We start from the raw sequence: 27,036 nt of genomic DNA, 5'->3' as shown, positions 1-27,036 counted from the left end.
GCGGGGCGAGGGCAGCGGTCCCGGGGCCCGGGGCCCCTCAGGCCAGGCGGTGCCCGGCACACGGCCGGCGGCATGGCGGCACTGCGGCGGGGGGGCGGTCGCCGGCTCGGCAGCGGTAAGGGCAGCGCCGGGAGCCGAGCGGCCCCCCGAGGGACAGGGACAGGGACCGGGTGGCGGCGTTACCCGGAGCAGCGATGGGCTGAGGCGGCTCTTACCCTGTCCTTGGGGTCGCCTTGCCGGGGGCTGCCCGCAGAAACGCGTTTTTGCAGCGGAACCCAGAGGGCCTTGGGCAGATGGGGCCGGCCGGGACGCCGAGGGGCTGGGGGCAGCGATTCCCCCCGATACGCCGGGATTTCTCCTCGCAGCGCCGTGTTTACGGGTGGGAGATGTAGATCCCCTTGGAAAAGATCTACAGGCAGAGCTGGGTCCTAGACCTCGGGCTTTAATTCACGTTTGTTGAGTCTGGACACTCGTGGGTCTTTAATTCGTTCAAGGTAGTGGCAGTCTATCTGGTCAGTATTGGGAAACTTTATATTTCATTTGTTTGATGTATTTTCAGAAACGTGTGAAACCTCAAGCGTTGAAAAATAAAGGGTGTAGCTCTCAGCTGATGGCGTTAGGGATGCAGAAGAAGGATAACGATTTTTGATGTCCGCTTAATTATACTTCAAGTTAAGCTAAAGATAGGATGGCACAGTGACTTCAGGATTTTGAAGAGAGAGCAGAAGGTGGGGACGAGAGCTGTGGGGGCCCTGAACACCCCAGGACAGCCCCAAGCTCCCCAGGACCTCCATCCATGCCCATGTCCCTGTCTCAGCCATGCCACGGGGGTGGGCAGCCTCGCCACCAGTCCTGTCCCCGGCCCCATCTCCTGCATGGACCTTGGACCTGTGTCATTGCCTTGTCTCCGGCCTTGTCTCTGGTCTTGTGTCAGAAAATGATTTTTCTAAGATTTTCTCTGTCAAAATAAAGCAACATATGTTTTGCCTTTCTGCAGACAGAGTTCTGAAGCATTTTGTTTTCCCCAAAGGAAAGCTCTCAAAGTATTTTCCTTGTCTGTAGCTTTTATTTTCTGTGAACAAGCTTGTTACGAAATGCTTTCAGATGTGAACTTTGATACATGTTTGATAGTTCTGTTTCTATTTTGTAGTTGCCTTTAGGCAGCAGAAGTGGAAAAGCACTGTCTCTGTACAAGCAAAAATGCCTCCTTGCAACTTTGTACCTGAAAAATACCAAGTAAGTCATATATCCTACACTTGAATTTAAGTAAGACTCCACTACGAGATCTAAGTGATAGGCTCATCTGCTGTGAATAGTCTGTCTATTGAATAGGACTTTTGCTATTAGCTTGTTTGTTAAAACCACAATATAACCTATAGATGCATCTGCATGACATTTCTATAATTAAGGCTAAATTGTTGATTTGGAAGACTTCCAGGAAAAAAAAATAAATAAATGCAGAACAGCAGTCTTGTTTCAAAAGGTTGTTTTGCAGAGCACTCTGTGTGCCAGACTTTGTTAAAATCTTTGTCCTGTGAACAACTAGAGCTGTTCCTTTAGTCTGGATCTTTAGAAAGCATGAACAGATACTGACTTTTTTATTCCCCCCAGTCTTATCCATATGAACATATGTTGAAGATTCGTGAGCAAAACGTTTCTCCTTCACTGCGAACATTTTACAAGAAGCCTTTGTTGCTGCATCAAGGATACATGCAGTGGTTGTTTGATTATGAAGGACGAAGATACCTTGATCTCTTTGCTGGAATCGTTACCGTCAGTGTTGGTCACTGTCACCCGTAAGCGTGTTACTATTTGATTTACACGACAAAATACAAGAAGAGATGCTGTCGATGGCTTTGTTCTTTCTTAATCCGTGGCACAATGAAACAAACAAAAAAAAAAAAAAACAGAAAAAAAAAGAAAAAAAAGAGAGAGAGAAGAAAAGAAAAAAACAATGTAATTCACTGGATTTTCATGCATTACATATTAAGGTCAATTCCCACTATGTTTTGAAGAATTCATTCATTTTATCTATTTGATCATCTATTGGGCAAATGGCAGTGTCTGGATTTTCAGCATTAGTTACAGAGGCAGGGGGGTTGTGTTTATACACATGTTGAATGAAGTCCCTGTGTCTCTTCTTGTTCTACCTGCAGGAAGGTAACTATGGCTACCCAGAAACAGCTTGCTCGCCTTTGGCATACCACTAATATTTACATGCACCCATCAATCCAGGAATATGCTGAGAAGCTAACTTCACTTATTCCAGATCCACTTAAGGTACTTCACTTCTGACAGGAGCAGGGATGGGGAAAGTGTGTGTCTGTTTATTAAATGAAAATATTTATTACATACATAAATGAGCCACAATATCTGCAGCGAGAAAAACCTCTCCAGAGACTGTCAGATAAAGAGAGCGTGATGATCCTCAAGGCCTTTTCTTTAGATTTGGATATAGACAAGCATAATAACACAAGCTCCTCTTCTGTTTGGCTCTCCCTCTCCAGTCAATGCTGTTAAGGGGTGTTGACTGGAGAAAAATGACTGAAGGAGCTGAGACGTTTTTAACTATTGTTATATGTAGTCAGCCTTAACTTTCTTGATCTTACAAAAATTAAGAGTGAAAAGTATTTGACAGTATTTTATGTAGTGAGCTTTACTGACATTTAAGTAAGCAAGCCATATAAATGTCAAAATGTCATGTTCCGTATGCACAGAAATAGTAAGAAAAATACTGTGTTTCTTCAGGTAAAAGAAACTGGTCATAAAAAGAGACTTGGTTACCAGAAATATGTGAAGCTGTTGCAGTCTTAAAAAAATGGAAGGAATTTCAAGAATAGATGTAAATGTAAGGCATCTGCATAGCTTAAGCAGGGGAGTGAGTGTCTCAGTCACTTCTGAAAATTAAATTTAAAACCAGTCACAGTAGGATTTGAGCTGTTTTCAAATCTTAGATCTTATATTCAGAATATCCCCCTTAATTCTCAGTGGAACCTAATAAACAACCTGTTGTTTTCTACTGTTGTTTCTCTGTGTTGCGCTCCTTGTAACTAACACACAAGGGTATTTTGCAGCTGGTATTACTGGTCTGAAGGTTATTGAGTTAGTCATGCTCAGTTTGACCCAAACAACCCTATTTTTCTTTGAATCATTGTTCCATCTCAGATGTGGGACGAAAACCTGAAGAGTCCAAGTCTTAAAAATTTTGTATACTATTTGGTGTCATTGTGATCTTTGTTCCCATCTGTACCCTATGGGCACCACTAAATTTACTACAGTGAGGTCACTTAGCGGCAGTGAAAAGTGATTCCTCATACTGTTATAAAGTGACATATAAATAGGTGGTGGTTGTGCACTGTACTGATCCTAAGTGTTCTTCCACAGGTGGTTTATCTAACCAACAGTGGGTCAGAAGCCAATGACTTGGCGATGTTCATGGCAAGGCTATATACTCGTAACTTCGACATCATCTCTTTCAGGTAATGGTGGTATGGTCTATATCAAACTTACTGTGTGTGTGATCAGTCTCTATATGCCTAAAACAAGAAGTAACTCCATATCTGCTGAGGACACCCTGTTGGACAAAGAAGATTAAAATAGGAATTCAAAATTTGATGCAGTGTATTAGGACTTTTCTGCAGAGAAGACACGATCTGTAATTTCTGCTTTTCTTACTTAGTAAAAGGATCTAGTCTTTGTGTTCAGGCTGTGCTTCGGTGGACCTTCGTTCAGGGTCAGAGCAGGCGTCAGCAACTACTGCTCTCTTCCTTTGTTCCACCCCTGCAGTGCTCCTCTTTGTGGGGCACCTCTGGAACAGCGGTGCAGTGAACCACAGCAGGGAACTGGTCTGGCTGAAAATTATCTGGAAGAAAGGTTTTTTGGTTTTGTTTGTTTTGCTGCCTTATTTTTCTGCCTGATCCCTGAACCACAGTTTACTGCACAGCTACACTAACAGCTCTTCTGGCTTAACTACAGAGGTGGTGCAGGGGTGAGGGCTCTGTGAGAACCAGTGTAAGCAATTCTTCTCTTTACTGTGCATCCAAGGCAGCCACAGATATTAGAATAAAAGGTCTTGTTATAAGGAGCTGTATTTTTCTGCCATTCTGTTCAACGGAACATTGGGCATCCACCTAGCTTGTATATTCTGCTTAATGAACTTCTGGTTTGATTATAAAACTAGCAACAAACCACCATGCAGTTTAAAGATTGGCAGCATCTGTTTGAGAGAGCAGCAGTTCCCATGATTCAAAGAACAGCGATGTTTGTTCTGTGGGGCTCAGGTGCTGCAGCAGAACTCTGTGAGGCGCTTGCATAAAACCTGTCTGAATTGCTGTCAATTCCAGTCCTCATTCTCTTCTCCTTGTGAACAATTATAGCATATGAAATCACAGGAAATCAATGCAGATGGGCAGTCACGGACCTTCCAAGACCAAAGCAAAAGAAATGGCAGTAGGAATCTTGTTTTGAGTGTAGCAGCACACACTTTTCCCAATAATTTATATCTCAGAGGCATGCCTTCTCAGAACTAATACTGCCACAGTCTCTTTTTGGAAATGAGTGATGTTCTTGTGCTTTGTCTGTTTGCACAGAGGAGCATACCATGGAGGCAGCCCTTACACACTGGGATTGACATCTATTGGTCCTTATAAGCATGGCGTTGCCAATGGCTTTGGCTGTTCAACAGTGAGATTTTAATTTATTATTTTTTTTTAACAATCTGATGAACTAGCACTTTATTTGAACATTTTGATGGTTAGCAAATTTTTATCTTCAAAGTGCTTTATAGTTACTAACCAAACTGCAGTGTAGCTATTCCTGCAACAAGAGCCAGATACTCCATTGCTTATGCTAATTTAGATTTGGGACAACCAATAACATGAATAACTGTGATTTTCAGTGCTTTACTCTTGCTTGGTGCTTGCATAGAGATCTGAGGAGGGTGCAAAAAAGTAATACTTGGACTCTTTTTCTCAAGTTTGCTTTGTCAAATCTGTGTAAAGCTGCTTTCTGCTGATCTGAAATATTTTCTACCCTGGAATGAAAAAGAACCTGTCCTTTACATGAACAAGAGAGGAGACATATCTGTGACAGAGCTCCATTGGGGATAAGTGACAATAAGTTACATCTGTGCCCTTGGGAAGATGGGAATGGCTTTCTGTTTGCTAGAAGCTGGCTTTGGCTCCTCTGGTCTGTACTGGTGGTAGCTCAGTCACAGCACTGGCTCCGGGTAGGCTCCTTTATAGCAAACTCCCAACCTGGTTCACTAGATGAAGACATTACATGTCTTCAGGTAACTCATTAGCAGTCAGGGTTAGAAGTTCCTAGTTTTCAGTCTGTTTTTACTCTGTTGTGAAATCTACCTGCCTCCCTATATTTTGCAGATTTCATCATGCTTTGGATTATTGAAGCACTACTGGCAACTCTGAAAATGTTGCCATTAATCTTAGATAACCATAACTGCTGACTAACTTAAAAACTTATAGATCAAAAGAAAGGAAATCATCAGTTGAGTCACTACTACAGGGATATCTTTGTGGGAGAAGCCTGGTATTATTCCACAAGTGTTCTTTGGAAAAGTCATTGGAACTAGTTATGCTCTTTGTCCCTAACAGCCTCTTTTTTTTTTTTTTTCAGTTAGTCATCCCTGGGTATGATTAACACATCTCTTAGAACGATGTTACCAAATCTGTAGCTATTTCTCTTATGCTTGACAGACAATGTTGCCAGATGTTTTTCGTGGTCCGTGGGGAGGCAGCAATTGTAGAGATTCTCCAGTACAAACTGTTCGAAAATGCAGCTGTTCTGAAGGTTGGTCAATGACAAAAGTTATTTGTTTTTTAGATTAGAGAGTAACAGGGGCTGTAGAAGTCAAAGTATATGCTCAGGTTATTTTTACCTCCTTAAGAAAGGTAAGCATTCCTCAGTAGACCTCTAGTTTGGGTTTGCAAGGGCAACTAAAGAAAATATTGCAGAAATCATGGGTATCTGCTTCTCTCAGGAAAAAGAAAAAAAAGGGCAAGCAACATCTCATATTCTCTCTCTTTTTTTTTTCCTTTTTTTTTTTTTTTTTTTTTTTCTGAAAATCCTAACCTTCATTTCAAGCATTTGTCAATATCAGCTCTGATATTCAGAAAGCTGTGGTTCTCAAACCTTAGTGCACCAGGAAGTACTATTTGTTGATTGGTATTTTCTGCTGTTTTGGAATAATATAAATAGTAAGAACAACGTGAAGCCAGTGATAAGAAGTCGTCTTTATGAGGCAGAATATCCATTCACATACAGTGTGAAAGCTCCTCTGCTCCTCTCCAATTAACAAAAATTATGGTATTTTTTCCCACTGTTTCAAGAGGCACTCTGTTGTTTTAATTCACATGCATAAAAAAATATTTCCTTCTTATCTTTGCCCTCCCCAGTGAATGGGAGGATTACCTATACTAATTTCTCTGTTCTTTATTAGTATAGATTTACATGCAGCTGTATTCTCCAGAAGCCTTGTATCTGCACTAACATAATGTTCCTTACATCTTATTCTGATGTTAATTGAACCCTGAAAAAGTATCTGCTTATTCCTTCTGTTGATGTAGGTGTTTCACACTCCCTAAGCTACAGCTTATAATTTGTAACATCTCATTGTCTGGCAGCTTTACCTTGCTGTTTTAGATTTGGCAGTCTTTAGGGTATAAATGGTTGAAGAGAAAATAAGGGACTCTCGTGATATTTAGCCATTTTTATCTATTTGAGAGGTGATATTTACCATATAGTCAGATAATACTTGCAGATGTACACTTTCGTTTTTAAAAGTTGCTATTGTCATTTTAATTAAATTGTATTTAAAGTATTTTCCTTGTAAACAGGTGTATGTCATGCAAATGAGCAGTACATTGAACAGTTCAAAGATACTCTGAACACTTGTGTGCCAAAGACAATAGCTGGATTTATCAGTGAACCAATTCAGGTAGGTAGTGTCGCATTTCTCAGTTGTGTTATCACAAATAGTATGAAATATTCAAATCTGGTGTTCTTTAGCTACACCCTAAATATGGATGTCTATTGATTTTTATGACTTAAACACCTTAAACATTTGGAAGAATGAATGCACGCTCTTAAAAGTTCAGCTTTTGTCACTGATTTTGGCAGAGCTAGAATGTTACTCATGAAGTTAAACAAAGAATCATGATTAAGTGTATGTGCTTTTTCTGTATTTAAATAGCTCCGATGGCACACGCTATTGTTTTGTATCTCAGTACCTTCTTCCAAATTTTATAGTGCTTTTCTATTTACTATTTCTGTAAACTTTAGTACAATTTCCCTTCCACCTCTTCTCAGCCATGTTCTCCACTATGTTTTTAGGAGCTCTCCAGCTGGCCACAGTTCATTTTCTTGGTGCTTCACTCCAGTTACAGAACTGCTGTATATGTGGTTGTTAAAGGAATGTATATGTGGTTGTTAGGAGGAATGGAGAATATATGTTGAAAGCAGGAAAGGCAAGAAAAAAATGTGAGAACTGTGACCAGAGAAAACTGCAGCTGCTCTGTTTTTGCTTTTTCCTAAGCCTTCACATGTTTTAGTCTAAGAAGCCATTGCAGTCAAGGTATAGCGTGGAATTTCTGGCAACGTGCACAGAAATAGAGGAAATGGTATTCTAAACAAATTTACTAAAGAAGGGATGTGAATTCTCCATTTACATTTATCATGAAACACAGTTTATGGATTTCTCAGTGTGCAGGTTTTCAAGGTACTTGTTTTGGCAGTTTGTCTTTAATCCGCTCTATCTTACAGTGGTCCAATTTACAGTATGGCCTCACAGACATTTGTACGAACAGATCTAATGGAACACCAAACTGCCCTGTGGGATGGGAATGTGTGACCTGAGAAGAAACTATCTGAAGCAGTTTCACTGCTGAAGACTGAAATTTGAGACAACTGTTTTGCTATTACCTGAGAATTGCTGGTATTTTTTCTTACTGTAGGATGGTCACCCAGTAAAACCACTCTTTCATTTCCTGTTCCTGAAGGCATCTTCTTTTTATTTTATTTTATTGATTTATTTATTTGTCTTGGCAGGGTGTTAATGGAGCTGTTCAATATCCAAAAGGTTTCTTAAAGGAAGCGTACCGGCTAGTACGGGAAAGAGGAGGTGTTTGTATTTCAGATGAAGTGAGTTTTTTCACAAAAAACTCTGGAGTTTGGGGTACCTCTGAAAGTCTTTTTGGAAGAATCCCCATGAAGGCAAACTGAAAGCCTGGAAATAAAATAAGCTGTGAAATACATAGGATTTCACTTAAGGTTAACATGGTGCCTCTTTCCAAGCTTAGGTGCCTCATAGTTTTTACTGCCTTTATTCTGCAGCATGGTATTCTAATTTTAGACATAGGGTAAGGCTTGTAGCAGACTTGAGTCCTTCAGTTTTGGAAGAAGTCTGGAGTAAATTTACAAAAATATGCAACTAATAAATGCCAGCTGTGATGTGGTATTGTCACAATAATAATTACGGTTAGAAGTGTTGTTTGCATACATTGGCAACTCTAGAACAGGGTTCTTTTCCTGTCCCTCTGCAAATACATTTCATAAATAAAATTTGCTTACCTAAGGCCATTTGACATATTAGTGAACTCTTCAAAGTGACTGTGATACATATGTCAAGCATTGTAGTAGTAGAAATCGGCAATCATGGGATTGCAATTTTGAAATGTGATAAGCAGTTGCGTTTCCTCTCCATTTTGAAATGGAAGCTGCAGCATATTTGTGCATTTCACCATGCCTAAGACATGGTGTGATGTTAGCTGTTTAATATGCAAAACACAATTATAACAAATAGTATTTTGTGCAAAGTCACCTGAGTAAGGGTCTTTCTACAATAGCTGATTCAAGGTATGGTTGCAGTGTAATGCAAATCATCAAGAATAGAAAGAAAAGAGAAAGAAACCGTATTGTGAAATGTGAGAAAGTGATGGGGATTTCTCTGGATTTTTCCTTTGAAAGGTACAGACAGGATTTGGACGAACAGGCAGCCATTTCTGGGGATTTCAAACGCATGATGTAGTCCCTGACATTGTTACTTTGGCAAAAGGAATTGGTAATGGCTTTCCCATGGCAGCTGTTGTTACAACAAAAGGTATGTGTTCTGTCCTGCTAAGAATTAAAGTAGAGCAAATACAAAATGTACTATACAATAGTTACTTACTGGAGAGACATGTATTCAAACAGCTGAGCTTTATTAATGATCTTGGTTTCAAGCTGTCTTTTGAGGTAAATGAATTGGTTTCTCGTTACTGACTGGTTTTACCTGGAGCTGTGCTTATAGCAGTGCAAAGCTTTATTTAGATGGGGTTAATTGCATAACTGAAGCAGAGATAACCTTGTCACAGAGCCTGGTAAGAAATCCTGAAAATCTTCTCTGAATTCTCCATTTTAATAATCAATGCACTAAGAGAAGACAATATGTTAGCTGACTACTTGATTTGTATGAATGACTCACTGAGTCTAGTTAAGAAAATTTGTAGACGTTGGCCCAAGGAGACAACTGACTAGATTATTTTAAAGTGTGACCATTTTAAAGTCTATCTTTAGCATCTGTTAAACTCTGTAGTTTTAGCAATGTATTATAATCTATCACTTTGGAGAATCAGGGTAGAAACACAGCAATATTTTAAGTTAACACACGTAAGTACTGTTACCAACTGTGAAACAACTGTAAGACTAACTAATGTTTTCTGGTTTTGTTTTTCTCTTCTAGAGATTGCAAATTCTTTGGCTCAAAACCTTCATTTTAATACATTTGGAGGAAACCCTTTAGCCTGCGTAGTTGGAGCTGCAGTTCTTGATGTAGGGAGAATGTTATGAATTAATATATTCCAAGCTTTGTCTGGATAAAAACTGCTCGCATTTGTTCTTATTATAAAGTTAAATGTGGACAATTTTGTAACTATATAAACATATACAAGCATTATTTGTACATAGGCAGGGTGCTTTATGTGTAGGAAAAATATAAGTTCCTGATTAGTTCCACTGCAAATTTTTCATCCCTTTAGCAGGAATAGGAGTCATTTGTAGTTTTCATCTTGGAAATAACATGGAACCTTTATCTGAAACAAGTCTGAAGAGGTTGTCAGTTAGGAAAAAAATAAAATGGAGTTGAAATAAAAGGAGTTAAAGAAAAAAGAAGAAAAAAGGAAAAGTATCATTTTAACTTTTGTAATTCTTTGTTTTCTTTTGTGAATTTTATTAAAGCAAACTTTCAGTTTGTAAATTAAGTTGTGCATGTCAGTGCTGATAGCTGGTTACATGTCAGAACTTTGATAAATAGAGCAAACTATGAAAAAATGTATATATTGCATTTAAAAAGCATTGATGAGTGTTAGTGAATCTAATTAAAGCACTCAAACTGTTTCCTAAAAGGCTGCCTAGTACCCATAGGTATGCCTTGTCAAGTTATATTCTTCTTATGGTGCTGGAGAAAGATTTAAAATATTTTGTGTAAGATTTTGAAAATAAACCTGATGGTCAGATTTTTCATCTATGACTGTATGTGACCATAAATTACTAAATTATGATTATGGCATAACAAGTAAAATGTGCAAAAGGAGAGAACAACATCAAAATATTCTGTTCAGTTTTAATCTGATGCTATTAGTGGATTGGAAGAGATGAAATACCATATTAGTAAAGGTTTTTATATACCATAGTAGTGAAGGAACATAGTATGCAAATCTGTGAGAGTTAGTGAGATGGTGATATGTCACTGATCTAACTGGGTATTAAACAGATGTGTTAGAAGCTCATCCTGCAACATTGTCATTGTGCATCATTTTCACCAGGCTATTGAAGAAGATCATCTACAAAAAAACAGCGAGGATGTGGGAACATATATGCTACTGGAGCTTGCTAAACTACGGGATAAATTTGAAATTGTTGGAGATGTCCGTGGCAAGGGACTTATGATTGGGATAGAAATGGTGACAGATAAGGTTGATGATTTACTTTATTCCTTAATTCCTTTCAATGCCATTGAACGTTTTACTTAAAAAACAGTTGGTGGAGTGAGAAAGCATTGCTCTGGCTAAAAATGAGCCAGAACATTCCAGCATTTCAAATATATCACAAGCTTTGTGTAAACAGTGACTTGTGCACTTTAATTGCATAAAGCCATCTTAGAAAGCAGACTAAATTATGCAACTGTTTTTAGACAGAGATGGGAGTGGGATATATTGGAATAACTGGAATATACATCTTTTTCTTAGAATTAATTTAGAATATCTAAGTTTAATGTTCACTTTTCATAGGACAGTCGCCACCCTCTTCCAGCTGAAGAAATCTGTGACATCTGGGAAGACTGTAAAGATATGGGTGTTCTGATTGGAAGAGGAGGACTCTACAATCAGGTATTGAACTTCTGGTTAAATTAACTTTATTGATTTTGCTTGATTTACAAACCAAGCAGGAGCTATTTGTTTCTTTTCTGAAACTAGGGCTAGAACTAGTTAGAAACCAGTGCTCAACTAGTTCAGGGCACACTTCAGAGAAGCCTTGGTCCCAGCTCTGCAGTTCTGCTATTATTTTTCCATATTTATGGTTAGATTGTTTGGCAAAGGGTGATCACTGATCTAGAAGGGCTGTTAGAACCTATGTTCTTTCCACACAAGTGTAAGGATATCTTTTTTTTTTTTCCTTCTCAGACATTTAGAATTAAACCTCCTATGTGCATCACTAAAAAGGATGCTGACTTCGCTGTTGAAGTAATTCATACTGCATTAGAGAGACACATGGAAAGAGCAGCTGCAAAGTAGACTGGAACTGTTTATTATGTACATGAGATGCAGTTGAATGAACCCCTGATACCTGCCATCCAAGCTCTGCACTAATCTACACTGGACAAGAAGAATCATAGTCTGAAGATAAATGTGTCAGCATCATAAGACTACTCTCACAGAGCCAGACTTCAGAGAATGTTCTCTAATCTATTTTGTAAAAATACTGTTCAGTCCTACAGTTGTCTTTAACAGTGCAACAGGTGACGCTAGGACACAGTGGTTTAATTCTGCTGCTCTTTGTTCCTTACTCTTTTCTTCTGCTGCTGCTTCTATCTCACTTGTTTCCTATGCACCAACACAGGTCTTCCAACAGGCTACCATCACTCTGGGGGTGTTACAGGTACCACCATGGAGTGCCTCTTGCTGCTACGGCCTTTTTCCTGTGTCTCACAGCATTTGCTGCCATTTCTTAACTGTGTTTTCACAGAGGCAACACAAACTCGTGCTTAACTGAGCTTTGGCATGTGGTGGGACTGTTGCAGAGCCAGCTGTGACCAGTGCAGTGTAGTCCCTGACCACCTGCCACTATGGTCACCCCCACAGCCACCACAACCTTCCCTCTTACACCCAGTACTCATGAGCATTTGTAAAGACAGACAGTGATGAAGTATTTGATTTTATTTAAATAAGAAAAATAATTAACTCAAAGGTAACATTGCAGAGTTTAAGTCTCACCCTCAGTCCCACAATGGGAGATTTCACACATTTATTTGGGCTAGGAACCACTCTGAGAAGAACGTAAGTGCAGGTTTCAAACAGTGCTAAAACTGGTTACCCTTACTACAAGGAAGCACTGTAATTTGTGCACTGTAAAAGCACAAAAATAAAATCTGTGCACCTAATTGTAAAGGTTCTAATTACACTAAGTATTTTTTATATGGGGCTCTAATCCAGTCATCATCCTCTCCAAAAATGCTTTTATTTTCCTCCTGCTGCTTTTAGGATTGCACAGCACACCAACTAGTCATTTAGCAAGATGCAAAATCTGGCTGGGGAAATAAGGTGCAGCGTTTCTTACATAACCACTTTTGGGGAAAAAAAAAGTTCATTACCTCCCTCACTCTCAAAAAAAAAAGTCATTGCTGGCTGTTAGCAAGAACTGTACATTAGTCATTAGTCATTTTACTTTAGTTCAAATTTTAATGTTTGAATAATTTCTTACCCCAACAATGGTACTGTGTTCTGCCATTTTGTCTGATGAGTTGAAATGTTAGAGCAACTTGAATAAGGCAAGATCATTGCTTTTTTCAACTCTAGGGGTTTACTATCAGACTAGAGCCCCAGCCCTCCCTGAGCATTGCATTCTCTAACTGCATTCACAATTTGTTTTGTAAAGTTCTTTCATACACTTACACTCCAAAATCAGGTGTTCGTCTCACTTTTTTTTTTTAAGTGCTATTCAAGATGAAGCAGATTATGCATTTAAAAAGAGGCATAATACCAGTTCCCATTTTGTTTTTCATTAGAAATCAAAAGAACAAATGTAGACAACTGTCTAACTCACACCATTCCCCAGTCAAATGGCAGTATGTAAGTTATACGTGCTGAGGGACAGACTTTCCACATGCAGCTCACCTCACATACATTAACACCAACTTCTCAGTTTTCATCCCCCTCCTCCCCAATTATTCAGCAAGGTTATTCCACAAGATTATCCCTCTCACACACACCTGGCATGCAGGTGCACATACAGATCTAATATGGACTGCTAAAACTGTGATTAACCAGCTTTGTCATCTTACTCTTCTCCCTTTTGTCTGCTGATTAGTTTGAAAGGGCCATTGAGGATAGCAGAAAAGCCTGGTTTTTGCCCTTGTCCTCGTTCATATTTCATCTTTAACAGATGATCAAAGCAGCAGAGTCCATTCTTAAATCAGTTTTCTCTCAAAAAAAATAGCAACGTGTTAAAATAATTTATTTCCTCTGCATAGGTTGCATCCATGCAAGTTTCAACAAGAATGCAAGGCAACTAGCTTTGAATCACTATTTTTTCCCCTTCAACATGAAAGCTGCTGGAAGGGTAGGCCAAATTCAGTCAGTAAAGGCTGGTAAAAACAAACAAAAGCACAGGTTGCTTCACAAGGTAACGTTCCTTTTGTTACATTTTTTTCCTTCCTCCTCCAAAAGTTGGAGTTGTGTGCTCTGTTTACCTCAAAATATAGCCAATGCATACCTCTCCATTTTGGGAGATTTTTCATGTATGATCCCGGAGACTGTCACTGTATCTAAGTTCTATCTGTTTTTACGTTTCTCTTTTTTGCTTCTGGTGTGTACAGCTCCATTTACAGCTGGTGCTTGTGTTGCTTTTGCATGTCCTGTCAATTTCAGATGTTCAAACAGTTTATTTCGGGATGGAAATGCACAGTTGCAGGTTACACAGTGAATGGGAACTTCATTCTACAAGGAAAAAAAAAGATTCATGTTTTTACAGAATGCATAATAAATAGAATGCACCACCTGGTTACATGTAGCTTCTCTTAAACAATGAAATGTGATTGTTTGTTTCTATAATTAAAATCCCATTACTGATTAACAATAAAAAACAAACATTACAAATATGGCCTCTTAGAATTTTAAGGAGTGCTAAGTAAAGCCTAGGACAAAACAGAAGCTTTGCAAAGCCCATTTATGATACATTGGATTACATTTGATCTCACCTGACTAAACAAGACTATACACGTACTACTTTCATTTCTGAACTTTACTGAATTCAGTTATGTCTTAGCTCTAGTTAATATAAGAGTTCACTCTTACTGGGAATCACTAATATTGGGAAAGATGCAAATGGTATTGCCTGATGACAACAGCTGTCTTGTTTACTTTTTTGTTTGTTTGTTTAAACTGCTTTGAATACTGAGTTCTCGCCACTCTTTCAGAACTGAAATTTAGTCCTACTTTTCTCTGCAAAGACAGGATCAGATGTTCCAATATCCCAGATTCTAATAAAAATCACAGGAAGAAAAGTTACCTGTTTAAACTACTAAAAAACAAGCAGTAAATTGTAACAGAATTTGTGGACTGGAGTTCAAACCAACAACCCTGTTTGAAATTACGTTTGTAACTACATGACATGATTAGTAGCATTACTAATTTGACATACCGTTGTTGGGTGCTCTGAAGATGCCTTGGCAGACTTTTTTGCATCCTTGGCTTTTTTACCTTTAGGCTTAGCACTGCTTACAGACAAAGAGAAACAAAGTTCAGTGCACAAGATATTCAAATTAACACTTAAGAGTAGTCTTTCAAAGGAAAGTTTCTGCTAATTTTCCCCTGTTCTTCCTTCGCACAACACAAGTATGTCCAGAAAAAAAGAATTGTCATTTATATGATCAACTGTCAGATACTGATAAATGTGTGGCACTGATTTGCAGTCTAATACCGTTTCCAGATTAAATCCTAACACTCCTTGGTTTGTACCATTTTTATTGAACTCTGATTTAGCGGAGTAGCCCCCCCAATTCACTAGGTGAGAAAAATCTAGACTTTTTTTTAACAGTATCAGATGTGACATAGAATGTCAATCACTGCTATATAGTAAGTCAGCGCACCTTTTCACTTCACTTTGTGCTTCATTTACTTGGCTATCTTCTGTAGCACTTGTTTCCTCTGACACAGCACATCTTTGGCCATCATTTACCAACTCCTCTGCTGAACCACTGTCCTTGTCCACACATGGCACCTCCTTTTGCTCAGCTGTTTCCTCATCAGCACTTTTATCAAAAGAGTCCTCGTAAGTCTGTCCAAAGAGAAGAAATGCAAGTAAGTGACTTTAAGTTCATTAGTGCTTACGTTTATACTGTTATACTAATTTACCTCAAAACATGGGTGTGACACACAAAGAATCAACCCTCTGAATTTTACGCTATGTTTTCTGTGAGTGTAACAGGCAAAACCTTAGTTCCCCTGTTTTGAAAGATGAGACCACCTGTGATGAAGGGAAGAAACACCAATAAAACAGCCTGAAAAGCTACGGAAGAGAAGAATGAAGGTAGCTTTTAATTACTCACAGGGCTCAGTGACAGGGCTCCCATTTCACATTCTAAGATAGTGGCCTTGTTTACAACTTTGCCAAATGGTACTTGTTCAGGCTAAAGTTTTTTTGTGCCAGATGTTTGCATTAGGACACTTAGGCCAAAACTCTACTTACTGACTGAAGCTAAACATTTTAAGGGGGTATTTCCCCCCCTTAACTTTTGAAAACACTGTTAAACTTTTCCTAAAGTTTAAGGTAAAGCTTGGTAAAGGAGGGAAGTTATGTTTTCAGAAGAATCTCTCTGCACAAGAACGTTCCAACTCAGCGATGCAAGAGTGCCACCCACGTTCCGGTGGGTGGCATTACTGGTGTTTGCAATGCAAGTGAAAGGTGGAATGGATGTGTTCATTCCAACAACCACACAGTGTCAGTAGGATGCCAAAAAAGTTACTTTATGAACAGTACACTTTACCAGGTCTAGCAGCCAAAGCAGAAAACTATCACCAAACAATTAAGTTGCTAATGCACTAGAGCCATTGCTGGTCTTTCTTATCAATTCCCTGTGTTCACTCTTTATCTGCCTGTTTCCCTATATTCCCTGTATCTTTTTTCTTGAAACTCTTTCTATCTCTTTTCCTTACACTTCAGCCCACAAGCTCTTTGGAACCAGCACTACAGTTAGTAGGATCTGTACAAACAGAATAAAGTTATGTTTATGAGATATATTATCATATTATGTGATAAAAAAGATTGTAAAGTTCCCTGAATTTCATTACGTCTGACTCCCTACCATCATTGTTTTCTGTTTCTTCTTCTGCTTCTTGGAGAGCCTGTAAAGATAAGAATGCAAAATGAACTCTCTTTGAAAAAATGAAAATGAATACAATTTCTAAAAAGTTATGAAGTTATATTTTTGTTTAACATCATAACATGGTATTAGAATAGTAGCCACAACTAGAAAATGATTCATATCTGAAGTGAAAAGAACAGTTCTCCTAAACTATTCATTGCATTTAGAAAAACACTTATTCTGTTCACACTGAACTTAAAGGTACTAATGAGCTAGTTCGTTTTATGCTTTGTCCAATCAAAAAATGAAGCTGTACAACTTATTAAATAAATTCTACTTAATTTCAAGTACACTCATTTTCTATGTGTGCCAACATCCAACTGACAAAAAGTACCATAACTAAACCAAAAGACACTGGGCCTGTAGGAAGTTCCCATTTGAAAAATATCCTACATCTGAACTCAGCCAAACAAACGCATGCATTCTATTGGTACTCTTACACAAAGAACTATTTCAAATTGCATGATACTATGAGTTCCAACATGATAATAAATTCAGTCAGAAGCTCTCCCTGTGGCCCTTCAAGATTTAATTAAATCATTAATCATAACATAACTAAAAATAATTTTAAGTACTTTTGTTTGGGCATCTCTTCTGTTTCTTCATCCTCTTTAGTATCTATTCCATTTGCATCATCCAAAGATGCAGGAAATTTCCCTTCTTCTTCTTCCAGTTGCTGTCGTAACAGTGCTACCATCTCTCGATGTTTCTTTGATTTTTCATGGTTCTTCATGCTGTGAAGACCAGCAAATAGTTACTGCAAGTAGCTGAGCAAATATTGTTACATTTGCATATAAATTAATAACTGGCCTATTATCCATCACTGCTAAGAATGGAAAATTACACCCTGACAATGTCTCTGCTAGAAAGAAGACAATGACCACGATGTGAAGTTAGAGTCCTTAAAAGGCTTTTTAAAAAGTTAAAAAGCAACAATCTCCACCCCCAGCACGAAAAAAATTCCCAACCATACACACACACTTACGCCTTCTCAGTTTTGAACAATTTGTCACAAGCAGGGCAGTAGAGATCATCAGCAAATTCTCCTTCTTCAGCCTCGTCACTCAGTTTGTCTGAAGAAATGAATGGGGATTGGGGAGACAAAGTCAGATGACCAATTTTTGAGTAAGTTACTCTTAAAACCCCAAGAAATAGTCACAACACTGACATTCAGCTTCTTCAGTATTGCTAACGTGCAGACAAATCAAGATCATGTCAGCAAATCATATATTAGCATACATTAACAGTCGTAGCTTGATGTCTTCTCATGTTCCATGGAAAACATCACAGGGCCAGCCTCTAACCTGGCACACCTCAGCTGGAGGCACAGGACTTGCACCAGTCAGAGCTGTGAAGCTGCGGCTTGAAGTGCAGTGAGCCAATATTCACACAGTAATGACCCACCACAGCTCACACCACCATACCCCGTACCTTCAATGCCTTCTTTTGTCTCTTGTTCTTCTAGTTCATCTTCATCATCTGATCCATCTCCAAATTCCTTTTCGTATTGTGCCTCCATCTCTTGCAATTCCCTCTCCAGATCTGACATAGTTATCCAGCTCTGCTCTTTATACTGCTCAGCAAGCCTGTAAGTAGAATAATACAGTAACTTCTACATCACATTTATGAGCTGGGAAATACAGAAACTGTATTATTTAAAAGATAGGTTGCTCTTCTCCAGTATTTCAGGAGGGCCTGGAAATCTGAGCAGGTACTTGGTTATGTCAGTGGGCATACTGACACTGCAAGTAAGGAGGTATCAACATAATTGGATCCTGCTTAAATTTCAGGCAGGAAATGTACTGCAGCATGGTAAATATCAAGCTCACAGCAGGAAGAGTCTGCTTGATCCTAAAAGGAAGTACAGCTGCTTTTACCTGCTACGCGGTCCCATGAACACTATAGCAATGCAAAACCCACTAGCACATTGCCACTTGACTCTGTGCTACAGAATTGTGCTTGGTACGCTACAATACAATTTTTTACAAGGTTACACTTGAGACCAAGACTAATATAAAGAATTTTCAAGGATTTTTGAAAGAACAAGTGCGGCTATCATTAGAATCTAACTCTACATGGCAACCACATGGACAGTTGTCCAAGTTTGAAATAAACAATTTGTTCCACATTTACATACTTGGCTTGTTTGAGTTTCTGCTGCCTCCGAAATTCCTCTGCTTTCCTAAGTTTTTCTGCATTCTGTTCTTCTACAAGTTTTCTATGAGCCTGTACTCTTTTATCCCTTTTACGAATAAAGGCTACCAGCTGACGGACCAGTTCATTCCTCTCTTTCCTTGCTTTATCTCTAGTTTTCTTGTTCTCTTTTTCCATAGCTCGTTTCTCCCAGCGATTTGATGCTTGTCGTATGTCATATTCTTCTTTCCATGCAAAGTTTTTATGAGTACAGAAACTCTGCCAATATGCATAGAAAGGGTGGACTACCTGTTAAAATTAAAAAAGAACAAAACACTTTATTAGGGAGGGGGCTAAGAACTCACCAAATAAATTAGTTTTTTTGTAGCAGTTTTGCATACAGATTTCTATACAGGCCACTGTTTTTTCCCCAGAGCATAATATAACTAAATCACAGGAAGGTTTAGAGAAATCCGTAGTATCATATTTAAAATTTCACAACACAGCAAGCCAACAACCTATCTATTAAACTATTCCAAACTCCAATTTCTAGAATTATCCCCTTTTAGGAATGGACCATGCTAACGTTAGTGCGCAGTTACTTATCTTTGCTGTACTTTTCCTTTCAAATGGGAAAGCAAAACCAGAATCAGATATTCTGTACATAAACAGACAGACGCATGTATCGTGTAACAGCCACCGTATCACATTACACCAAAGGTCATCTGTACATTTCTATCAGCAGCCAAAAACCAGCACAAAAAGATCAACAAAACATATGGCAAATACAAAATAGTGTTTCTCCCCACCATATTCTCTCTGCTTCCAGAACAAGAGAGAAATTGTTTAATAGCCCTCAATCCATTTTTCTTTCATGAATGTTTAATATTTCTTTTCCTAACTTATGTAAATTGCTGGCAATATAGACTATCATGGAGCCGCGACTTGTGCAGTTCAATGAGGATTTATGTGAAGACGCACTTACTCCTGTTTTGTTCTGTTATATAACTGCAGGTTAAAATGATGCCCTCCAGCTCTCATGTTAGAAGAAACGGTAAGTCGTCTTTCCTTATTCTCCTTTCTTTTACTACTCACAAGTAAAGACTGAATTAGTAAGGTTGCATAATGATTTTTTGTTTTATTCTCTATATTCCTCTCCAAATAATTACTAACCTTCTGCATTTTGTACATTTGGGAAACAAAATATGTCTAAATTTTAAAAAAATTTACTTGTCCCATTAAACTGACTTTTTACTACTTATCCCTGCTCACTACTGTTCTGTATATCGGAGCACCTCACAGCATAAGTCCTGTTCTTTAATGTAACAGCTTCACATCTCTTCTGTCAGTATTTCTTCATCTCCTTATGTCACTGGTATTCATTGGGCTACAGCTATTATCTCCTCAACACTAATTTCTAACAGCTTATCTACATGTGAAGGTTCATGGCTGTGGCCTCTGGCAGATAAGTAGCTATGAAGTTTTTCTCTGCTACCACTAAAATCCAGCTATACATATATATGTTGGACATATATATATATATATAGGACATACATACATATTGGACATTTTGTCCAATAATCTAAGTGATAATAGACTATTAGCTCAAATTTGTGCTCCAGAAGTAGGAATCTTCTGCGCAGAAGGATGCATGGCCATCAGCTGATGACAGGGACCACCTGTCCCTTCACCAGCTGTATGAGCTATGAGATTTTTCTCCTCCTCTGTGGCTACCTGAAATAGAAGTCCACCTCAGTACTCACTCCAGAAGACTACAAACCAGCTCATGCTGAACTCCCAGGTGGATTTTGCTTTGCTTACTACATATAATTGGAGCTGATTGCTTTTGTTTCTGCACCTAACTGACCTACAATTATTCTCTTCTCATGAAGTCTTGTTAAGTCACAGACTTAAGAATATCTTCCCTGGCTGCCTCGTGTTTTTTGAGTCACCTCTCAAACTTTCTGGGAGTTAACTCAGTAGGCTGAATCAGAGAACATTCACACCACAGATTTTAAAGCCTCTGTACAGTTTTTGTAGCTCCCTTCTAAATCTCTTTTCCCACCATACTCCCACTGAGCAGAAACTTGGCCACTGCAATGCTGGAATCTTCTGACTGTCTCTTTGAATACAAGCAAAGAAGGATTAACGACATTCCCATCTAAATGAGTTTACCTTCAATTAAATGCTTCCAAAAATCACTAGATCCCATTCAAAAAAACAAAAAGCGAGCATTCAGCTTCCAGAACAGGGTGAACAAGGCACATGTATAATGACGCTGCTTCTATAACTACAGCCATTTTGGCAGTTACTAGTCGATAGCATTAAAAACAATTTTTGGTCTATAATCATATTTATTCTATGTTTTCAATACAAGGAGCTCCCAAAAGATGTTTCAAGCTTTTTCTAGCAACAGATGGATTTTAACAATTTCACAGACACTAAATATACTCTCGCAAGGAAATATTTCAATTTTTAAGCCATCCTGTAATGTTACCTCAAATTCAAACACCCATTCTGGCACTTTTTAGTCTAATTTGTAACAGTGTTTCTAACTCCAGCCTAGTTTTGTAATGTCAGAGTTTCTCTTTTTTAAGGTATGTATCATTTAATGTTTCATAAATAATTAAGCACACAGTACAATGCTACTAAAAGTGACAGGGAGAAGTAGCAAATTAGGAGGAATATTTGTGAGTACCGGTACTATGCAGTTATTCACTGGGAAAACAAATATTACTTTACTATTTCAACACAGAAGAACTAGCAACCATTAAAAAATAGAAGTCTGACAGAACTCAACAAATGCTTGGTAAACCAGATGGGAATAATTCAAGTGTCCTCTGTGCATTATCTTCTCCAGATAAGGCAGGCATGCAATATTCTACAAGTTGAATCTTACTACAGAATAATTGTAGATGAGAGGAATATCATAGCTGGAGCTTACACAGCAGGTCAACCAAATATCTCATTTCCTACAGGCTATGTTATGCAGTGAACGAGTCTTAGTTTTCCTAAATGAGACACAATACTATATGTTATTAAAAATTTAAATATTAAATATATTTATCTCTTGCTATAATATATATTTACTTGTATATTGCATTAGAATACTGGTGAACTACTCTCAGCTAGATGTAAAGAGAAAATCCTTTTTTTTTTTTTAAGGCCTTGTTTCAAACTTAACATTGCACTTAATTTTCATTGGCATAATTGATGGTTAGCCCTGTGAAATGTTTGTTTGCCAACTTACCACTAAAAGCCTGACTACTAATATAGTCCAACAGGAAATGACACTTTTGATTCATCTAAGTATTATGAATCATATTACAAGCACTTCCTTTATAGTAAAGGTCTAAGAGACAGTAGATACTTGCTTTTTGTATTCACCTCAGAGATCAGCAGAAGCCTTTTCTTTGATTTCAGTGTGGGACAAAATAATTACAACTGTATTACTTTTGGTTTAGTTTTACACTTGTTCTTACCGTATCATAGTCACTTTGGGAATATCCAAATGTCGGGAATTCTTCAATATCTTCCTGAGTCATATACTCCATCTCTTCTTTTGCAATCTGTTCAAAAACTTGTCGATAGACTGTAAAGAATCCCTAAAATTAAAAAAAAAAAGTCTGATTCATTCTACATTGCTCAATAATAAATGCACAGATGTTCAGTTACAGTAAGTAGCATATTTCAGAAAAAATTACAATTCAGAGAAAACTACAGTTTGCAAGAGCAACTTGCAATCAAGTAAAGGCCTTGTAGGCATCTGCTCAGCAAGACCCTTCTGTTTAACAAAGTTCCCATCCTCTCATTCCTCAATGTGTGTCTCAAACTTCAAACACCTGTATTCAACTTTAAATGAAAACAAAAAAAATGCTACAGCATGCAGGAGATGTTGATAAGTTTCTAGTTACACAGGACCAAGTTTTGAGGAAGTTCCAAATATAAAATTTGCTAAGAATGTATCCCAATTGTATCTTTATTTTTTTAAATTAAGATGTCGCTAACTCACTCCTACTGTAGTAATGCAAAGACATAAGAATTTTATCTGAGAGGAATTATTCTAATCACCTAGAGCTTTTTAAATTATGATTATCTTAAAATCCAACAGGGAATTCAATTATTGGAAGAACACTTCACCTAAGCACTGTTATCATATTGTCTTTCCTTAGCTCGAAGCATTCTAGCTTGTTAAAGACATTACTGAACAAACTGGTGCTATTGCAAAGCAATGGAATGCCTCACTATATAGTGTATGGAAATAACATACACAAACCCTGTAGTTGTACAGTACACTCAGGAATCCTGACTAGGTAATTTTTAACAAGCAGGAATCAAAGCTTGCCTAGATAACCAGTGTGGATTTATACAAACACTTGTTATACCACCTGTGCTCAATAACTCCATACATAGCTTTTCAACTCTAAGCAAATGCTGACATTTTTCTTGAAAATTAAATTGATTCATTAAAGACGAACTAATTCATTACCTTTTCATCATCTCCGTATCCAGAGTAACAGCTGACAGTGAAGTAGCGCAGCAGATCCAAACTATCATCTTGATAGTCTCCATCAACCCCTCCTTTCAGGAGGGCCTCCCTGTGATTATCGTACCTAGCAAAAATTCATAGCATCAAAATGTAAGGAAACAGATCCCAGTAAAAGACAGGTAACAGCAAAATCTCTCGATCAGTAACCCTCATCTTTATGGGAAACTTAAACTTCCCAGGCACACACTGGGAATATCATACTGACAGGACAAGCAAGCCTGGGAAATTCCTACAGCATGCTGAAGAGAACTTTCTGTCACATGCACCAAGTGAGCCAGCCAGGAAGGGTGCTCTCCTGGACCTGTTGTTTGAGAGTAGGGAAGGCCTTGAGGGAGAGGTGATGGCAGGTGGCTGTCTTGGCCACAGTGACCATAATGAAATAGCAGAGTTCAACATTTTTGGTGTAGGGAGCAAAAAGGTCAGTGGAGTTGCCCAACCTGGACCTGAGAAAGCAAACTTTAAACTTCTCAGGCAGCTAGCTAGCAGCATACCTTGGGAATCAACTCTAGAGGGTTTAGGGTCCATGAGAACTGGTCACTTTTCAATAACCACCTTCTAAAAGTCCATCAGCAGGAAGTCCCACTGTGCCACAAGTCAAGCAAGTGGGGAAGAAGCCTGGACTGGCTGAACAGGGGAACTCCTCCTGGAACTATGGCAGAAGAAGAAAATTTATGACCTCTGGAAGCCAGGTCAGACTTCACAGTGAGATGAGAGAGCTGCAGTTCGCAAGCGTGGGGAGAAAACAAGAACAGCCAAAGCCCAACTTGAGTTGAGACCGGTCACTGTGGCGTCAGACAACAAAAAGGCTTTTTCAAGTATGTCAACAGCAAGAGGAGGTCTAAGGAAAACATTGATACTTGGCAAAGATGGTGACTTGAGGAGAAAAAGGCAGAAGCCTTTAATGCCTTTTTTTTGCCTCACTTTTTAACAGTAATTACAAATCTCAGGCTGCCTGGTCCTCTGAGTTGGAGGACCATGACTGTGGGAACAGTCGCTCTCCATATAAGGTCACCAAAATTGGAACAGCTCTATCAGCAAAACATTCATAAGTCCATTGGGCCTGACAGGATTCACCCAGAGTGCTGAAAGAGTTAGGGATGTTACAGCTGGACGCCTCCCAACAATTTACCAAAGGTTGTGGGAGTCTGGGAAGATCCCTGCTGGCTGGAAGCTAGCCAATACTATACCTTTCTACAAAAAGAGCTTGAGAGATAACCCAGAAAAGTGCTGACCTGAGATTAACCTCAAACCCTTGAAGAGTTATGGAAAAGGTTGTCCTGGATGCTACTGAAAGTCAGTTAAAGTACAAAGAAATTATCAGGCATAGTCAAACATGGGTTCAAGAAGGTGAAGTCCGGCCTTAGTAAGTTGATCTCCTTCTATGATAAGGTCACCCACTTGGTGGACGAAGACTGTAATTACGAAGACGTAATCTTTCGGGATTTTAGGAGGCATTTAATACTGTCCCTCACAGCATCGTTCTAGACAAGTTGTCCAACTGTGAGATGAACAGGCTCATACTATGCTGGGTGCTCAGTGGCAGAGCTCAGAGGGTTGTGTAGTGCGTGGGGCTGCATCTAGCTGGTGGCTGGTCACTAGCAGTGCTCTCCAGGGCTAAATTCTAGGGCCAGTCCTGTTTCACATATTTATCAATGATCTGAATGCATGAGTGAAATGCATCCAGCAGGTTTGCCAGTGATAGTAAACTGGGAGGTGCTGCTGACAGCCTGGAAGAATGAGAGGCCTTGCAGAGGGGTCTAGACACCTTAAAATACTGGGTGATCATCAATGACATGAAGTTCAACAAAGGAAAATGCTGAGTGCTGCACCTGGGACAGAGCAGTGGGACACAGGTACAGCCTGGGAGACGAGTGGCTGGGGAGCAGCTCAGCAGAATGGGATCTGGGGGTGCTGGTCCACAGCAGGCGCAATGTGAGCCAGCAGCGTGGCCTAGCAGCCAAGAGGGCACTTTTTTCTCTCTTCTCAGAGAGAAGAAAGCCTGGGTCAGTAAATATCTCTTGACCTTTAGTTTACCTACTACGACTTCGCCTGTAATAACTATAGTAACAATTTCCCAACAGAAACCTAGCACTAGCATTAGAGCAAGCTGTTTAAGTGAGCTTTCAGAAACAGGGACGACAACATCTAAACCACCCAAAAATTACACACACACGCACAAAAAAAAAAAAAACCAAAACATAAATTAGCACATTTAAAGTGAAAAACAGCACTATAAGAAGGACAAACTTAGCACGCGTTCTCGACTGCATAAGCTTGTATATGCTTCAGCCCATTTGAAAAACGTTACGCAGAGCATTTAAATTAGCAGCCTCTTAAAAGACATAGGACTGTTATAGCAACATAGGTAGGAAAGACTGGGGTGATACCATGTGAGCAGAAGGATACCTGTGTTAACATGCAAACTGCTTCCCACCCTAGGAGGAAGAAACTGATGCCAGCACTAACATGTCCCCAGGGAACCCCTCAGTGCCCAGTCCTACACCACCTTGGAAAATACAGCAAGAAAGGTGTGGGTCTGCAGCTACACCTCCTGAGGAAGCTTCAGCCCTCTCAACTATTTATTTGCTGGAGCAAAGCACCATGAGGCTGACGCCAGCTGTTACACAGGCCCCACTCTCACCACCAGCAAAGCCAGGTGAGAGGTGAATTCAAAGCACAGGCCAAGAGAGAGAAAAGGAATGGGAAAAAACGCACGCAGAAATATCCTGAAGTCTCCTACCAGATAAATATTACTTACCAGGCTCTCTCCTGCGGGTCACTGAGAACATCATACGCCGCCTGGATTAACTTGAACTGTTCTGCGGCTTCCTCGGCGTTCTCTAGGTTTTTATCTGTGAAGTAATTTATTAAATTTTAATCAACTCAAAGCGTAACAGCAGCACCCATCACAAACGCTGAAGAAACCAGGGCCGAGAGCACGGAGCCACAGGTGCTACCGGTGGTGTTACCACCCTCCCCACGCCAACCCATGCGGCCCCATGCGCTGTGCCAGAGACACGGCCGCACCAGCAAGGCGCTCACACCACCACCCGGGTCAGAAGGCACCTCGGAGGCTTTCCTAGAGCCTCCCCTCCTCTCCCAAGGCACCTTCTCGCCCCACCGCACACCCCACGACCGCCCACCGGCCGGGGAGGCCGAGGCCGGGCCGCCTGGCTGGGGCCTGCGGCCGGGCCGGGCCCGAGACCGGCGTCCGTACCGTACCCGGGTGCCATCGCAGCGCCAGCCGCCGGTACGCCCGCTTCAGCTCCTCCTCGGCGGCGTCGCGCCGGACGCCCAGCACCTCGTAGTGGCACCGCATGGCGGAGGGGACGCGGGGCGCAAAGGGGACGGCTGCGGGGAGCGCCGGCCGGCCGGCAGCGCGGGCGGAGCGGCGGCGGGAGGAGGTGGAGGAGGAGGAGGAGGAGGTGGAGCCGGCGGCGCAGCCATAAGGAGCCCGAGCCCCAGCCCGAGCCGGGAGGAGGAGGAGCCCCGCAGCCCGGCCCCCGAGGGCAGCACGCCGTGCAGTGCGAGATGGGCGTGAAAGTGGTAGGGTGCCCACAGGAGGGCTGCAGGGGTGGTGAAGGGTCCGCAGGGCAAAGTGGATGAGCGTCTGAGGTCCCTGGGTTTGTTCAGCCCAGAGCAGAGCAGGCTGAGGGGAGGCCTCACGGCGGCCTGCAGCTCCCTCACGAGGGGAGCGGAGGGGCAGGCGCTGAGCTCTGCT

The 27,036-nt window shown here is 40.0% G+C and overlaps 2 protein-coding genes across 5 annotated transcripts; one reads left to right on the top strand and one right to left on the bottom strand.

Moving 5' to 3' along the window:
- Positions 1–3: 3 nt before the first annotated feature.
- Positions 4–14,274, top strand: AGXT2 (alanine--glyoxylate aminotransferase 2). Of its 3 annotated transcripts, none has more exons than XM_035563771.2 (14): positions 4–115; positions 1,151–1,236; positions 1,612–1,796; positions 2,157–2,280; positions 3,385–3,479; positions 4,590–4,683; positions 5,715–5,808; positions 6,855–6,955; positions 8,065–8,157; positions 8,983–9,115; positions 9,737–9,825; positions 10,818–10,967; positions 11,283–11,381; positions 11,676–14,274. In XM_035563771.2, the coding sequence occupies exons 1-14, from the start codon at positions 73–75 to the stop codon at positions 11,784–11,786; spliced, it is 1,497 nt and encodes a 498-aa protein (XP_035419664.1). In that variant the 5' UTR covers positions 4–72; the 3' UTR covers positions 11,787–14,274. The 3 variants fall into 3 exon arrangements, with proteins under 3 accessions (XP_035419664.1, XP_035419667.1, XP_035419665.1); XM_035563772.2 differs by lacking the exon at positions 4–115 and adding an exon at positions 160–728; XM_035563774.2 differs by lacking the exon at positions 8,065–8,157.
- On the bottom strand, positions 13,705–26,733 carry DNAJC21 (DnaJ heat shock protein family (Hsp40) member C21). Of its 2 annotated transcripts, none has more exons than XM_035563768.2 (12): positions 26,538–26,733; positions 26,074–26,167; positions 23,256–23,379; positions 22,249–22,371; positions 18,771–19,075; positions 18,065–18,219; positions 17,619–17,706; positions 17,209–17,367; positions 16,574–16,613; positions 15,359–15,546; positions 14,911–14,986; positions 13,705–14,207 (listed from the first exon to the last, which is right to left on the bottom strand). In XM_035563768.2, exons 1-12 carry the CDS (start codon positions 26,632–26,634, stop codon positions 14,043–14,045), a joined length of 1,614 nt encoding a protein of 537 aa, XP_035419661.1. In that variant the 5' UTR covers positions 26,635–26,733; the 3' UTR covers positions 13,705–14,042. The 2 variants fall into 2 exon arrangements, with proteins under 2 accessions (XP_035419661.1, XP_035419663.1); XM_035563770.2 differs by having other exon boundaries at positions 14,911–14,983; positions 26,538–26,732.
- Between the last annotated feature and the right edge of the window lie 303 nt (positions 26,734–27,036).

The sequence above is a fragment of the Cygnus atratus genome, chromosome Z (genome assembly GCF_013377495.2).
Source record: "Cygnus atratus isolate AKBS03 ecotype Queensland, Australia chromosome Z, CAtr_DNAZoo_HiC_assembly, whole genome shotgun sequence".
NCBI classification, from domain to species: Eukaryota; Metazoa; Chordata; class Aves; order Anseriformes; family Anatidae; genus Cygnus; species Cygnus atratus.
Note: the sequence above shows the minus strand (reverse complement) of the source record. Positions and strands in the feature narration are given on the sequence as shown.

Bases quoted from the DNA above. Each gene is read 5' to 3' on its own strand.
- AGXT2 (XM_035563771.2), top strand. From the start codon at position 73: ATGGCGGCACTGCGGCGGGGGGGCGGTCGCCGGCTCGGCAGCG. The intron at 1,237-1,611 runs GTAAGTCATATA...TATTCCCCCCAG, and splicing joins TTGTACCTGAAAAATACCAA to TCTTATCCATATGAACATAT. The intron at 11,382-11,675 runs GTATTGAACTTC...TTTCCTTCTCAG, and splicing joins GAGGAGGACTCTACAATCAG to ACATTTAGAATTAAACCTCC.
- DNAJC21 (XM_035563768.2), bottom strand. From the start codon at position 26,634: ATGCGGTGCCACTACGAGGTGCTGGGCGTCCGGCGCGACGCCGCCGAG. The intron at 23,380-26,073 runs GTAAGTAATATT...AATTTTTGCTAG, and splicing joins GACCCGCAGGAGAGAGCCTG to GTACGATAATCACAGGGAGG. The intron at 14,987-15,358 runs GTGCGCTGACTT...TTTGTCTGTAAG, and splicing joins GCACAAAGTGAAGTGAAAAG to CAGTGCTAAGCCTAAAGGTA.